Source organism: Sycon ciliatum, chromosome 4 (assembly GCF_964019385.1).
Source record: "Sycon ciliatum chromosome 4, ocSycCili1.1, whole genome shotgun sequence".
In the NCBI taxonomy this organism is placed as follows: domain Eukaryota; kingdom Metazoa; phylum Porifera; class Calcarea; order Leucosolenida; family Sycettidae; genus Sycon; species Sycon ciliatum.
Genome location: NC_088646.1, coordinates 27,434,484 through 27,450,213, shown reverse-complemented (window position 1 = coordinate 27,450,213; position 15,730 = coordinate 27,434,484). Strand labels below are relative to the sequence as shown.

General features: G+C 48.7%; 1 protein-coding gene across 1 annotated transcript in view; it reads right to left on the bottom strand.

The window, feature by feature from the left end:
• Nucleotides 1-277: 277 nt before the first annotated feature.
• The window catches only part of LOC135815392 (G protein-coupled receptor kinase 5-like), a 30,611-nt gene continuing 15,158 nt past the window's right edge, over nucleotides 278-15,730 (bottom strand). Inside the window, exons 13-17 of the mRNA XM_065328682.1 lie at nucleotides 7,441-7,560; nucleotides 7,090-7,215; nucleotides 2,851-2,988; nucleotides 1,790-1,924; nucleotides 278-1,438 (exon numbers count right to left, since the gene is read on the bottom strand). Coding sequence (XP_065184754.1) covers nucleotides 1,307-1,438; nucleotides 1,790-1,924; nucleotides 2,851-2,988; nucleotides 7,090-7,215; nucleotides 7,441-7,560 — 651 coding nt within the window. The 3' untranslated portion in view covers nucleotides 278-1,306. The remainder of the gene's footprint in view (nucleotides 1,439-1,789; nucleotides 1,925-2,850; nucleotides 2,989-7,089; nucleotides 7,216-7,440; nucleotides 7,561-15,730) is intronic.

Sequence of the window (15,730 nt, the reverse complement as noted above, 5' to 3'; positions counted from 1 at the left end):
ACACACACACACACACACACACACACACACACACACACACACACACACACACACACGCATGCACATACACGTACATACTTTGAAGAACACAAATCCCTTGAAACTGCTGCCTAAACCTAAAGGTGATGCAGAGGCAAGGAGGTTCAGGAAGTAGCAGTACACACACACAAGTGCACGCAACCCCCTGCACACACACTATGCATGCACACACGTACGCGTGTGCGAACACAGAGGGATGGTTGATACCACTGGAGCTACAGTAGTTAGAGGCGAGATATACAGTCATTGGAAAGTTAATTTATTACTGGTAAAAGTATCGTTGATTCGGCATTACTACGGTCACGAGTGATTAGCAATCAGTAGCAAATTAGTGGCAATAATGTCAGTCACCACCATGTCTGGCTTCACTAGACACTTCTAAGAGTAGCTGTAGCTGTAGCTGTACTGGAGGAGCCACAAGGAGCAGCCATGAAGCGGAGATCAACGGGAGAGGAATGAAAATAGAAGCAGAGAGGCTCTAGCGGGAAAGTAGGAATATAATCTGTACACAGCGTCAGAGTGCGCAGCTGTCGAGGCTCGGCGGAAGACGGCCTGCGAAGCGATTGGAAGCGAGGTGAGTTAAGACAGAGGTGTGCACGCGCGTGCAATATTATGTTACCAGGTCTAAAGTACGGAGCATCTGAGCAGCATCTGAGCAACACTATACTATGTACAGGCAAATAGACATCAACAAGACTCGTAGGGTATTAGTTCACCGCTACGAGATCAGTGTTCAGCTTGGTGCTAGTTGGGCTCTTGAGAATTGTCAATGGAGGCTGACCGGCGCGGACACAGTTTGTTCAATGTCAGCTGGAAAATTACCAGACTGGAACAAGAACGGCCATGGTACCAGGCGCAGCAGCAGCAACAGCAGTAGTAGTAGCATGACTGTGAGTGTGTGCCAGACCTCGGCCTGCAACCTCTAGCCATGGCCAGACTGGACGGATACAGCAACTCAAGACGTGAATCAAGCCGTTTTCGTTTACAGCTTTTAGAGTGCCACTACGATTGGCACTAGGTTGGGGCAAGGAACATCCCAGACAATAACAGTACCATAGTGTTGCAGATGACTGAACCCCTCAATGGAAAACCAACATCACCGGTGCAACCATCAGCAGCATCATCACCACCATAACAAAGGAAAGCGGACACATCCGCAGCTCACCGAATAATACGGACAAAATTCAAGCAAGACTTCCATGGAAGCATATACATTAGTTCGTTGCCAGTGATGAGAGAGAGAAAGAGAAGCAAAGTACGACACCGATCAAGGAGTTGGTATTGCGCTGGCGGATGCGGGAGACGCGCTTGGCGCCTTCTCGATCACAGCTGCTCCGGTCGTCGGTGAAGCTGTCGGTGACGAAACCGACCCTGCAGAGCGCGATCCAGACGTGGACGACTGCCAGTGAACACACACAATCCAACAATAACAGAAGCAGCAAAACGTTCTTTTATAAGCAGAAGACATGATGCTCACATTATGAAAAGAGCATCAAGAGAGACAAACAGAAAAAGAAAAGAAATAGAAGGAAAAGAACATGGACACCCACCATAGATACCCAATAATTTAACACAAAAATATATACGAAGACAGCGTTCATGCGTGCAACTGAACTCGGTCAAGTCCCGACGATACGTGCTTGCATCTCCTGGCATTCAAGTGGCGGAACTAATAGCGACACACCACGTACTATAACCAACATCATACTCCCATCGACAATGAAGCAGTAGGAAAATGGCTTCAACCTACCCGCTGTCGTCTGAACCAACTGAAGATGCCACTACTACGCGGTGCCTCCTCAACTTCACAGGGTATTAGGTCAGGACTTCGCGTGTCGTCAGGACCATAGGCATTGAGCTCCGCAAAGACTTTCTCGTCAATCAACTAAGCACAACGCATTAGTAGGTAAAGAAGAGCACGCACAGGGGAGAAGAAAAAGAAGAAGAAAACGGCATAAGACCGAGCAATGTGCTACCAACTTGCTATACAGACCATGAAGCAAAGTTACCCTATCTCGCCAGACCAGTGCACATTCGGTGTGCTGCGCAGCCAAACCAATGCACATTTGATGTGCTGTGCAGCCAGACCAGTGCACATTTGGTGTGCTGTGCAGCCAGACCAGTGCACATTCGGTGTGCTGTGCAGCCAGACCAGTGCACATTCGGTGTGCTGTGCAGCCAGACCAGTGCACATTCGGTGTGCTGTGCAGCCAGACCAGTGCACATTCGGTGTGCTGTGCAGCCAGACCAGTGCACATTTGGTGTGCTGCGCAGCCACACCAGTGCACGCTTTTTTTCTTTTTTTCTTGAAGTCTTTGCTATCGCAGCACATGCTTCAGTTATTGGTCACCATCATAGCACCCCACAACTGGCACACGACAGGATGTTACAGAACATAGATATCGTAAAAATAATAGCCATTTCGGTGACCGTATTGGGTCAAAGAAAGAAAATAAGAACCTAGCCTCTTTTCTTGCCTAATAAGATCTTTCCAGCCTGGACAAGTGGGTCCTATGTTCTTCGAAGCATGAGCTTTGATACTGTATGTGGCAACAGATAACGGTGCAGAGGATACTCGCAATGAGAATGTTAGTACTGAGCATAGAGAAATGGCACACTCACGCCCAGAGACAGCACAGAACTGGAGAGAGGGAGGGGGGGGGGGGGGGGGGATAGTTTGATACAGAGAGGATTTTCATCTAAGTGTTCAGCATAACAAAATGTGTTGCAATTCACAAGTTCTACATTCACAAAGTAACTTCAGTATCAATTACAGAGAGAAACTCAACAGAAGTGTACTAAGTTACTTACTTCCTGCTGCCACGGCTCAGAGACACAGCCAGAAGCGAAGCGCGAGTGAAACTCCTTGTCGTCTCCGTCAATCACAACGCCATGCACTGAGGTGAACTCATCGATATCCAGTACATCCTTGGCATAGACAAGGTTTTTCTGCAGCACACGCACAGCAAACAAGTAGACAACACCTATCTAGATCAGCCCAGAACAGTTCAGGAAGCCTGCATTGGTCAGACACAGCATGATATTATAAAAGTAAAGTAAGGTTCCCTTTCCTTGCCCCCGCTTTACATCTCCAGGAAGGCCAAGCAAGCAACTGAAATCTCAGAATTTGTCGGCACAAATTTAGGTATTTCGGGACATCTATTTCATCCCGAAGGTTTCAACATGTACGCCAACATTGACAGACATAATCCAACAGGTAACCTCTTTTCTACTGTACCAGACCCTTTCTGTTCGTACTAAGAGAAATGTTAATGTTGTGAAATTTAGGGGTCGCACTTGCTATCAGGATCGGCTCTCGACATCGCGGCCATCTTGCTTTTGAGTGCGTGCCCAGCGCGTGCGTTTTTGGTCACGTGGGTGACACCGAGGCGCCTGTGACTAGCATATCCGTGCATGAAAGCATCCAAAAATCAACCAAAAATCACCTCTGACGCCAAAGCTGCTCTTTTCGATTCAGCTGCTGAAAGCAACTCCGTCTTCTTTTCGAATCTCCTGTCTCCGACATATGCGTCAACGATGCAACCACAACGAGAGAGCTTGGAAGCGCAGGGCTCTGCTCTATGCTTTTTTGCCTTGATGACCTAGGCAAAAAAAGCATAGGGATGTTATAAATTTTTCATTTCTCCTATTTAATTTCAAGACATAACCTGGGATTCGAACCCGCACTATCGCCCAGCATGCATCCCCCCGATACACTTCGCATACATACTAATTCTTCCAAGTTGCTTCACGTTATGATCTTGCATTTGAAAGCCCTATTTGAATATCGTGGCCAGCTGTTTGTGGCCAGCCGTCTTTGATGGTACGGTACAGGACAGATACGGTCGAGGGTAATACGACACCGTCTACCACCTTGATGACCCAGGCAAAAAAAGCATAGGGATGTTATAAATTTTTCAATTCTCCTATTTTTTAGGCATAACCTGGGATTCGAACCCGCGCTATCGCCCTACATGCATTCCCAAATACACTTCGCATTCATACTCATTCTTTCAAGTTGCTTCACGTTATGATCTTGCATTTGAAAGCCCTATTTGAATATTGTGTCCAGCTGTTTGTGGCCAGCTGTGTTTGATGGTACGGTACGGGACAGATACAGGATAGCGCCAGGCGTGACACAAACAAACAAACAAATACCAAATTAAAGCTTTGTGGACCCTGGCTAGCGCCAGACGTTACTGAAGTAACGTCTTCTGCATAGCTACGGGAATAACATTTTATGTTGACACGTATGCCTGGAAACAAGCTCTATACCAATCATTAATTTGGTGCAATGGCTTCTACATGTAGCCTTGGCGTACTATCCAGCAAAACTGACCAAACAATACTGTGACTTGAACACTACCCTAAATAATTTAATTGTACAGGCACTGGCAATGATCATTCAGAAGCAGATGAAAAAATACAATACACCAAGCATTAACGATGGCATCGGTTTAAACAAAAGAGGAAAGGAATTGTGTGTACTCTCAAATTCAATAACATCCTATGGTGAATTCCAGAGTCCGTTTCAAAGTAACAACAGTTCTGATACTTTTTCAAGCAAATCTCATAAGATTTTATATCCCCTTTTTGACATCTCTCCGTAGAGAACACCTGAAGAGTTTCTACCGCCAGTGCAGGACAGTCAAGAAGTCTCCAGTCCTGCCAGCTCAGTCTCCAGTCCTGCCAGCTCAGCCAGTGGACAGTAATACTGATGGACTGCCATGGTTGCCAGACGGCATTGACCGGAACACGTTGTACAGAGAGTTACTTTCAGCAGCAACCTCGTTAAAGTGTCCATTCACTCTTGCTGCTGTGTGCCACCAGAACGGATTGCTTGACAGGCAAAAGCATCTCCTCCAAGACTCTTCATGCCATTGGTTTCGAGAGTTTGAGGTGCTTGCGCTGGTGTCTGCCGATGTGTCGGGCATGACGGACTGGATGGCGAAATGGCCAATGCCAGATGGCATGGCAGCGGAGATCATAGACCTAGCGAAGAAGGCATCACCCAGCACCATCGATGCCGAGAAAGAGCCGTGTACGTGGACGTGGTTTTGTAAGCACATATTCACGTTACCCGTGAACAACGCAATGGCAGAGCGTCAGTTCAACCTGGCTAACATCCACTTAACGGCGTCTGACTCTGAGCAGAGTAAGCAAGCTACCCACCTGTTCGTAGAGAACATTCTTTACAGCAAGCAGTCACGGCCAACATCAGCAGGAAAGCGGAAGAAGATCACAGGTAAGCCACTATCACCACTGAATCAGAATGGTTCCAAATGTTTATGTGACATGATGAGCATTGCACTTATTCTGCAATATTGGATTGCTAAATCTCCACACGTGCGTGTCCACGGTTGCCTTCAAAAATAATAGGAACAATCGAATTATCTTTTCCTCGTTTCCACACCTGGGTTTTGTAGATGCCACGGCACATGAGATCGCCGCTGCCATGGGTGAATACGCCTCAACAGCCACTGCCGAACGCCTCAGCGTAGTACGAAAGCAGCTCCAAGCCGGTATGTCACAGGCGACATCATTTACTGCTGCGGAAACCTACCAGGGAATCCTGCAGCGCCATCGCAGGAGGCAAGACCACCAGCAGCGCATCGACGTGCTGGAGAAGGAAGGGTGGACACATGCCGTGCAGAACAACCCTGGAACGTGTGCGGCAGTGCAGAGTATTGCTGCAGCGAGATCTTTCCCTGCCATATCCACGCCGTCGAGTGAATGCCCTGCTAGCACTAGTAACACTGTGACTGACAGTGACACCCTGCCGCCCAGCTCAAACTGAGCGACACTTGCACTTCTTGCCGTAAGTGTGATCTTCAAAATGTTCCTTGGCAGCCATTTCTGGTCCGATTCTGATGGTTGAGGGCTCAAAGTTTTCATTGCGATCTCCTCTTGAGATCTATCGAATCAAATTTGTGATAAAGAGCAGCGATTTATTGTCAAGATACGGTGAAGTACGGTGAAACAGGTGGAAATGTACCGTATTACCGTATTTCCGTTCTACTTGACCGATTTCAAAATTTCTTTCGATAGATGTCCGCGTACTTGGCCCCAGGAGCAGACCTGCGATTTTCGATGCTGTAGATAGAACGACTGCTGCCAAGGAACCCTTTACAAATCGCCCAAATTTTGAATTTTCCGTAACTCTGATAGGCTTACCCTGACGCGCACGTGCTGCGTGCGTGATGAATCAAAAATGGCTGCGATGTCTAAGTACACAAGTGCGACCCCTGAAATTAGAGACCATATACTATGACTGGCACTGGTTACTGAAATTTACCGCAATAGAGTGGGCTCTAACTTAAAAAGCTCTTACTGTCAATCTGATAGTAACGTAATTGATAGTGTTTCTCGAGTCATAGGAAAATGTTAGGATTGTACTATTTTGTACTTTATTTTCATGTTCCTCGGATCGTAACTTCCGTCCTACTAACTCAGAGACTAAAGCGGGATTCACAGAAGTTTTTTGCGATGCGACACGCGCGAAACCGGGAAATCCCCAAATCGCAGCCATCTCGCACCCCACGCAACTGCCGCAACTGGGCCATCGCAGAAGTTGAGCTTGGCTCAACTTTTGCGATGCGACAAGCGATTTGGCGTACGAATTTGACCTTTTCTACAGCAAAGTTGTACAAAGGTTCAAGAGTTGCCAATAAATTTGTAGAAGTTGTACCAAACCGCGCAAATACCATGGTGACGTACCCACCTACATTGAACTTCGCGCCAAATCAGCAGGGCATTGTCGCATCGCTGACTTCTTCTGTGAATGGTATTTCGCGAGTTCGCATCGCACGCGTCCGTCGCAGATCACGTCGCATCGCGTGTCGCATAGCAAAAAAGCTTCTGTGAATCCCGCTTTAGGTTGATCATGATGATGAGAACACAGGTATACATGCGGGCTGGAGATAAGGGACGGTACGGAAATTGCGTGCAACTTAGCCGTGCTCCGACCAGTTCATTTCCCTGCGTCACCCAGTTCCAATTTGTTCCTTGTATACTCTTTGAGATTTACATTCGGGGAACTATGGTACTTACATCAGGCTCGTAAGGTGGATCAACAAGACCAGCCTCAAGATGTGGCCAAGATATGGACTGGAAGAAACTCAGCCTCTTAATGTGATGTGCTTTGCTCAGCCGATTCTGATAATTCTTTTCCAGAAGCTACAGAAGAAGAAAATGGAATTAGACCAAGCAATGTGTTACCATACGGATCGAAGAGCAAAGCTACACAATCCAAGCCAGACCACTGCATATCCAGTGTACTTTGGAGCAAGCTTGTCATAGCCAACTTGTGCTGGGATTACACCATTCAACAGATTCCACACACACACACACACACGCACGCACGCACACACGTACACATGTACATCATCCTCTCCTCTTTACCTTTGAGCACAATTCTCTAGCTTCGTCTGTGAAGTTTGAAGAGTACTGGACCTCGTCTTCCTTCGTTCTTCTCTCAACCTCCTCCCTGGAGACCTTCTCCTTACGTTGTCTAAATGGTGCCTAAAACAAAAACAAGACAAGGTCGGACAAACTGTCAGCACGAAACGTACAGTGCTGGCCAAAGAAATCCAACAACTCATGAATAAAATAGCATTGCCGGGCGCTACGCAGCCCTAGCACTACACACACTAGTCCGTGCACTCTAACTCGGCGCTACTTTATTCACGAGGTTGGATTTCTTTGGCCAGCACTGCAGCTTCAATATGCTGCTCGTACAACACCTAGTCATCATCATCATCATCATCATCATCATCATCATCATCATCATCATCATCATCATCATCATCATCATCATCATCATCATCATCATCATCATCATCATGAGAAAAGCCTCTTTTACGGGCAAAGCAAATGTATATCATTACAATATGTAAAGTGAACAGGGGAAATCAACACAAAACCAACCGGAAAATGATGAAACACAAAAGCAGTCAAGGAAGTAAATCAATACAAAAACAAGCAATGAACACAGAGTAATAAAAGGGGAAAAACCAAATAGCATTATATTAAGTTGAGGCCAAAGGCAGCACCCTACTCCGCCTGGCGGCACTGGGCCAGAAATGAGTTCGGCTGTCGCCTCTTGCCGTACGAACCGCGGCAACCGCGGAAGCAGGTGACTGCCCATCGCAGCAAGCAGAAAGACAAACGGGTGCGTAGTATGCCCATTACTAGTGGGTACTTCAGTTCAGTATGGCGCTCAACAAACAGGGAGGCCAATGATTTCAGGAATTGAGTAGTTTCTGGGCCACTAAAGCCGTACGTCGAGAACACAAGTGGCGTGAAGGAGCCGCGCTCCACGTTAACCACACGGCTGGCGTATTGATTTTTCTTGTTTCGCTCGTGAGACTTCAGCTGACTCAGGGCTTGTGATCGAGACAACACAGACGCTGCGGGATGAGTGATCCGCACATCAAAGTAAGCGTCCTGTTGCCACGACCAAAAGCCGCGAGCCCGCACATCCAGACGAGCTTCTGCGCATCGGTTGAGGGAACGACCACCAGGCAAATGCTCACTGCTGCAGGGCAATAGCCGGGGCTCCGTCTCTACGTCCACCACTCCAGCCTCCCTCAGTAGTCCAGCAACCAAGTCCCGCACCTCATTGTGACGGGCAATGGTATAGCCGCCAGTGGCACAGGTAAGTGCATGAGCGGGGCTGAGAGGCACACCACAAACACATGAATCGGGTAGCCCACTCAACCTTCGCCCATAGCGGATGCACAGGGCATCACGGAAGTCGGATTTCTTCAGGATGGTTCCATCTTGCCACCGCGGGGCAACAGTCAACCATGACGATACTCCCTTTTCGGACGCGATTTCAACAAGAAATTGTTGCTCCGAGCTCAAGTCCGCCTTAATGTCTTGTTGCCGGCTGCATAGGCTCCGCATTTTGCTTGTCCGAGTCGAGCGTGCCAGCTGGCGGGTGTCCCCAACAGCATCGCGGACGGGATCATGATTGGAGAGCCTCACTCGGTCGGCAACCTCCTGGGTTGTATCACCGGAGCCCTCTGACTGGGCAGTATCCGACAAATCGCTCCTTGCCATATCACCAGGCACGCTTGGAGGCATCATCATCATCATCATCATCATAATCATCATCATCATCATCATCATCATCATTCATCAGTGGAGAACGGTTGGCAATTCTGAGGCTCTTGGTTTGCTTGGTTGACTTGGTTGCTGGAGAGGAACTGGGAAGCTTGACTTGGCTGGCGCTGCTGTCTGTTGCTGTTCGGTGGAGTGGTCATCACATTTTATCCTTTGGAGGCACCCAATGGCCACCCAATGGCCAGTGTTAGACCAGTGAGGAGAGGAGTGTGACTGCCTTGCTGCTGGAGGCAGTTTCTGACACGATTGGTGACTCTGGTCGTACAGTCCTGATGCAGTCGTCACCTCAGTCATCCTCACACCTCTTATCCCTGCCAGTTCTGTCGCGATGCCGTGCTGCAACTGCCAGATTGGTCGCAAATGTGTTAGATGCAGATGTGTTCGTGCGAAGAAGCGCTGTGTGGACTGCTACCCTGGTAGAGCTACCCCTAGCCTTTGTCACAACCAAACCGAATCCATCGCCTCGCAGCCTGCTGGCGCTGTTGGCGCTGGTATTGTGGTCAGTGGTGGTGGAGGATGTTCAGCCAGCCAGCCATCTCAGCGAAACATATCACCGGAGGATAGCTCTGATGAATCCACTGCATCTGCAGATGAGGGTTGTGGCAGTGGCAGGCGCGATGTCGACTCCTGGCTGCGTGTAGATCACCCACTTGGGATTCATCCCAGCTCTGATTCCTCGCCATTCTCCCCAAGTGACATAGTCGAGTGCGGTCTAGCCAGCGCGGTGCCATGTTGTCGCTGCCAAGCAGGGGGTACGTGCATACGATGCGCTTGTGTCAGGGCTGGCAGAGTTTGTAGTAACTGCTATCCTGGGAGGGGTCGACTTGGCACCTGTCGTAATGTTGCTTCGGTGCCTGGGGTCCCGAGCTCTCAGCCCCAGATTATTCAGAGTGGCACCTCTGCTGCAACTGCATTGATTCCGACAGCATCTCAGGTTGACTTGCTTACCAGTTTGGAGGAATCTGACTCTGGTGCGCCACTGATGAGTGTGGATTCGGGCGCTGGGGGTACTGTACAACAGGCAGTGCATGGGGAGGATGACTCACGGTCCACTCTTATCTCATCCCAACCCCAGCTATGCCCATCTACGGGGAATATCGATTTGCAGGCTACGGGTTCTGGTCATGCGGATGTGGATCCATTTTCGCAGGTGCTTGGCACGAGCCAGCCTGACGCTGCCTCTCCAGTTCCCACCACCCCTCGGGTCTCCATGCCTTTTGACATGGCTGACATCTATCAGGAGGTGGCGAGTTGGGAAAAGAACCTCTTCCGGGCTCCGACCGGCAGTGTTGGCAAAGAGTTTGTTCGGACACTCACGTCAGAACTTCAAAAGTTCAATTCGTCCCGAGGAGCGGAAGCCACTGCTCTATATCGTTTCTTCCTGCTTCCAGCGTTGGTGCTCCAGCGAGTAGGTCGGAATTGCCCTGCCTCAGAGTGCTCTGACCACACTCGTCGCAGACTAAATTTATGGATCCAGGGTTCCTATATGGAGCTAGTGCAGGAGGGTCGAACTATTCAGCATATGCTCAAGACATCGCAGAATCGGAGATCCAGGCGTGGCGAAGACCCTGCTCATGAGTTTGGCCACTTGATGGAACAGGGCCGAGTTCACTGCGCACTGAGAATGCTGGATAATGCAACCAAGCCCAAGTGTGATAAACCGGTCTTGGGCATGGACGACATCATTTCTGATTCTCATCAATCCCAGTCAGTCCGTGAAATTCTCGTCGGGAAGCATCCGGGGTCGGCACCGGCAGCACCGGACATCCTGCTTCAGGAGGAGGCGGGCAATGTCAGCAGTATCTACTTCGCCAGCGTCAATGGTGAGTTGATCAAACGCACTGCCCTTTCTCTGCATGGTTCTGCGGGTCCTTCCGGCCTGGACGCGGATGCTTGGCGGCGGCTATGCACATGTTACAAAGGTGCATCTACTGATCTGCGTGAGGCAGTGGCGTGCTTCACACGCTTGATCTGTACCGACTCAGTCCCCTCCGGCTCACTCACACCGTACACAGCTTGCAGACTCATTGCCCTCAACAAGAACCCTGGCGTTCGGCCAATAGGGGTATGTGAAGTGTTTCGTAGACTGTGCTCCAAGGCGGCATTGTTTCTGATGAAACCCGACATTATGCAAGCCTGCGGACCAGTTCAGGCCTGCACGGGCATCCCGGCTGGGGTGGAGGCTATGGTGCACTCAATGACGGCTGCCTTTGCTTCGGAAAAGGCTGAGGCAGTGTTGCTAGTCGATGCTCGCAATGCCTTCAATAGCTTGAATCGCCGCGCTGCATTGCACAATATTGCTCGAGTATGCCCCCCGCTAGCACAAATAACATTGAATACTTACCAAGACCCTGCATCCCTATTTGTGCGTGGTGGCCAGTCTTTATTGTCACAGGAGGGCACAACCCAGGGTGACCCTCTTGCGATGGCCATTTATGCCACGGCTCTCACCCCTCTCGTCAAGTCAGTCGGAACCAATGTTGCAGATGTGTGCCAGGGATGGTTTGCAGATGACTCGGCAGCTGCCGGAGGGCTCTCCCCATTGCGAAGGTGGTACAACCTCCTTAAGGAAGAGGGCCAAAAATACGGCTACAACATCAACGAAACAAAAACGCAACTACTCGTCAAGCCTGGCTTTGAGTCCTTGGCTGCCGAGACTTTTGGTGACACAACTATCCACGTCAAGTCTCGTGGCGTACAGTATCTGGGCGCTGCTATCGGGACTGAGGCATTCCTCGGAGAATTCAAAGAGACAAAAGTAGAAGAGTGGGTGAAACATACAGAGATTTTGGCAAATTATGCCGCATCAGAGCCGCATGCAGCATACTCTGCGTTGACCCATGGCTTAGTCAACAGATGGAACTATGTGTTTCGAACTATGGCTGTTTCTGCGGAGGACTTGGCGCCGTTGGAGCGGGAGCTTCACTCCTCACTTCTACCGGAGCTCGTGGGACAACCGAGCGTGCCTCTGAAAGACATTGATATTCTAAAGCTCCCGACACGGGATGGTGGGATGGCCCTTCCGGACCTCACGACTCGACCACGGTTTGAGCACCAGGGCTCCAAGCAAGTGTCCGGACCTATGGTGAAGGAGGTTCTGGGCGATTTCGCTAAGGATAGCGATCCAATTTCTCTCGCTGGAGATGTGCCGGCTTCTGCAGATACTGCTGACCGTGGTGGAGCGTCTCCCACTCCCACGATGACGGCAACGGAGGTGCAGCCGCGGGAGGTCGCTGGCAACTCAAACCCTGGACCGGATGTGGCTGCTGATGTTGCTGGTGCTGGTACCCCCTTTCAGAGGATGATCGATGAAATGCGTCACAAAAAGCGTGTCGTCCACACCGAAAACCGGGAGCGCGCAAAGGCAGCCAGGAACAAAATAGTGGACACGAGCGATGAGATGACGAAGCGACGAATAGAAGAACACACGGAGAAAGGATCATCCTCATGGCTGAGCGTGCTGCCCCTGGCGGAGCATGGCTTTCGTCTCACCAAGCGTGACTTCCGGGATGCTCTGGCATTGAGATATGCATGGCCGCTAGCCAATACACCAGCAACCTGTGTGTGTGGTGAGCTGTTCTCAGTTGAGCATCAGCTATGTTGCGCCAGGGGCGGCTTCCCGACACTTCGTCATAACGAGATACGTGACCTGCTGGCGAGGGAATTGACTGAAGTCTGCACTGCCGTTTCGACAGAACCAGCGCTGCAACCTCTTTCTGGTGAGAGGTTTCCTCTTCGGTCAACGAACCGCCGAGAGGATGCGCGCCTGGACATAGCCGCTCGAGGGTTTTGGACCCGTGGGGAGGAAGCTTTTTTTGATGTAAGGGTATTTTGCCCAGATGCTCCTTCCTACGGGTCCAGAACCCTTCCTGCATTGTACCAGCAGCACGAGCGGCGTAAGTGGAACGAATATGGGCCAAGAGTCACAAATGTAGAAAGAGCCGCTTTCACACCTCTCGTGTTCTCTGTGCATGGTGGTTGTGGGAGGCTGTGCAATGTGTTCCTCAAGAGACTGTGCCAGATGCAGGCCGAGTCATCGGGATCTCACTATTCCCAGGTCATTGGTTTACTCCGCTGTCGGCTGTCTTTTGCTTTGCTGCGTGCTGCTGTGTTGTGCATACGTGGGGCTCGGTCACGGTACCACCATCCGGCGAGATGTTTTCATGATGTCTCGATTGCCCTGGCCGAGTCAGGTCTAGTTTGTTAAGTATCGTGCTGTGTCCTGACTGTGCATGCGGGATTGGTATGGCGCTTACCCTTTTGTTGCTGTTTTGTTGCTTTCATGCCTTTAAGCATGTAATTGTGTTCAATTGTTGTATTTCATGGAAAAACGATCTTTGCGTTGGATTCATTTAAACTATTATTTGTGTAGGGTTCCACTCCTTCATCTTGGGAAATTGTGTTTTGTTTGCCCAAAGAAGTGGCTTCATCATCATCATCAAAAAAAAAAAATCATCATCATCATCATCATCATCATCATCATCATCATCATCATGAGAAAAGCCTCTTTTACGGGCAAAGCAAATGTATATCATTACAATATGTAAAGTGAACAGGGGAAATCAACACAAAACAAACCGGAAAATGATGAAACACAAAAGCAGTCAAGGAAGTAAATCAATACAAAAACAAGCAATGAACACAGAGTAATAAAAGGGGAAAAACCAAATAGCATTATATTAAGTTGAGGCCAAAGGCAGCACCCTACTCCGCCTGGCGGCACTGGGCCAGAAATGAGTTCGGCTGTCGCCTCTTGCCGTACGAACCGCGGCAACCGCGGAAGCAGGTGACTGCCCATCGCAGCAAGCAGAAAGACAAACGGGTGCGTAGTATGCCCATTACTAGTGGGTACTTCAGTTCAGTATGGCGCTCAACAAACAGGGAGGCCAATGATTTCAGGAATTGAGTAGTTTCTGGGCCACTAAAGCCGTACGTCGAGAACACAAGTGGCGTGAAGGAGCCGCGCTCCACGTTAACCACACGGCTGGCGTATTGATTTTTCTTGTTTCGCTCGTGAGACTTCAGCTGACTCAGGGCTTGTGATCGAGACAACACAGACGCTGCTTCGTGTTTTAACATTATTTTCAGAAAATTGCTCTTACAATACCTTGCGTTTCATATTCATAATATTGTTGCCCGTAAAAGCGGCTTGGTTACATGATGATGATGATGATGATGATGATGATGATGATGATGATGATGATGATGAAGCCACTTCTTTGGGCAAACAAAACACAATTTCCCAAGATGAAGGAGTGGAACCCTACACAAATAATAGTTTAAATGAATCCAACGCAAAGATCGTTTTTCCATGAAATACAACAAATGAACACAATTACATGCTTAAAGGCATGAAAGCAACAAAACAGCAACAAAAGGGTAAGCGCCATACCAATCCCGCATGCACAGTCAGGACACAGCACGATACTTAACAAACTAGACCTGACTCGGCCACGGCAATCGAGACATCATGAAAACATCTCGCCGGATGGTGGTACCGTGACCGAGCCCCACGTATGCACAACACAGCAGCACGCAGCAAAGCAAAAGACAGCCGACAGCGGAGTAAACCAATGACCTGGGAATAGTGAGATCCCGATGACTCGGCCTGCATCTGGCACAGTCTCTTGAGGAACACATTGCACAGCCTCCCACAACCACCATGCACAGAGAACACGAGAGGTGTGAAAGCGGCTCTTTCTACATTTGTGACTCTTGGCCCATATTCGATGATGATGATGATGATGATGATGCCGTGGCCGAGTCAGGTCTAGTTTGTTAAGTATCGTGCTGTGTCCTGACTGTGCATGCGGGATTGGTATGGCGCTTACCCTTTTGTTGCTGTTTTGTTGCTTTCATGCCTTTAAGCATGTAATTGTGTTCAATTGTTGTATTTCATGGAAAAACGATCTTTGCGTTGGATTCATTTAAACTATTATTTGTGTAGGGTTCCACTCCTTCATCTTGGGAAATTGTGTTTTGTTTGCCCAAGGAAGTGGCTTCAATCATCATCAAAAAAAAAAAAAAAAATCATCATCATCATCATCATCATCATCATCATCATCATCATCATCATCATCATGTGACCAAGCCGCTTTTACGGGCAACAATATTATGAATATGAAACGCAAGGTATTGTAAGAGCAATTTTCTGAAAATAATGTTAAAACACGAAATAATTTATAGAAATGCATTATCACACCGTAGCCACTTTTATGGGCAAATTCCAATACAAGGCAATAGGAAAACGAGGATGAAGTTAACCTTTTAACCCAAAGAAAAGACAAAAGATGTCAACAATAGAACTACAAATATAAAAAACAAACATCAGGTCATAAAAACTACTTCAAAACATCAACCAAATGACAGCAAAGCGTGGAGAATGAGATTGACTTACAAAACAAAAGTAGTCCTACTATGCTTACAAAACAGAATCTACCTACACCACTAAGGAAGAAACATTAAATGATTGCAGTCTCACAAACACCGGCCTCTATCTAACGACCCATCAAACAATAACTCCTGAAATTCTTGACTGATCATCATCATCATCATCATCATCATC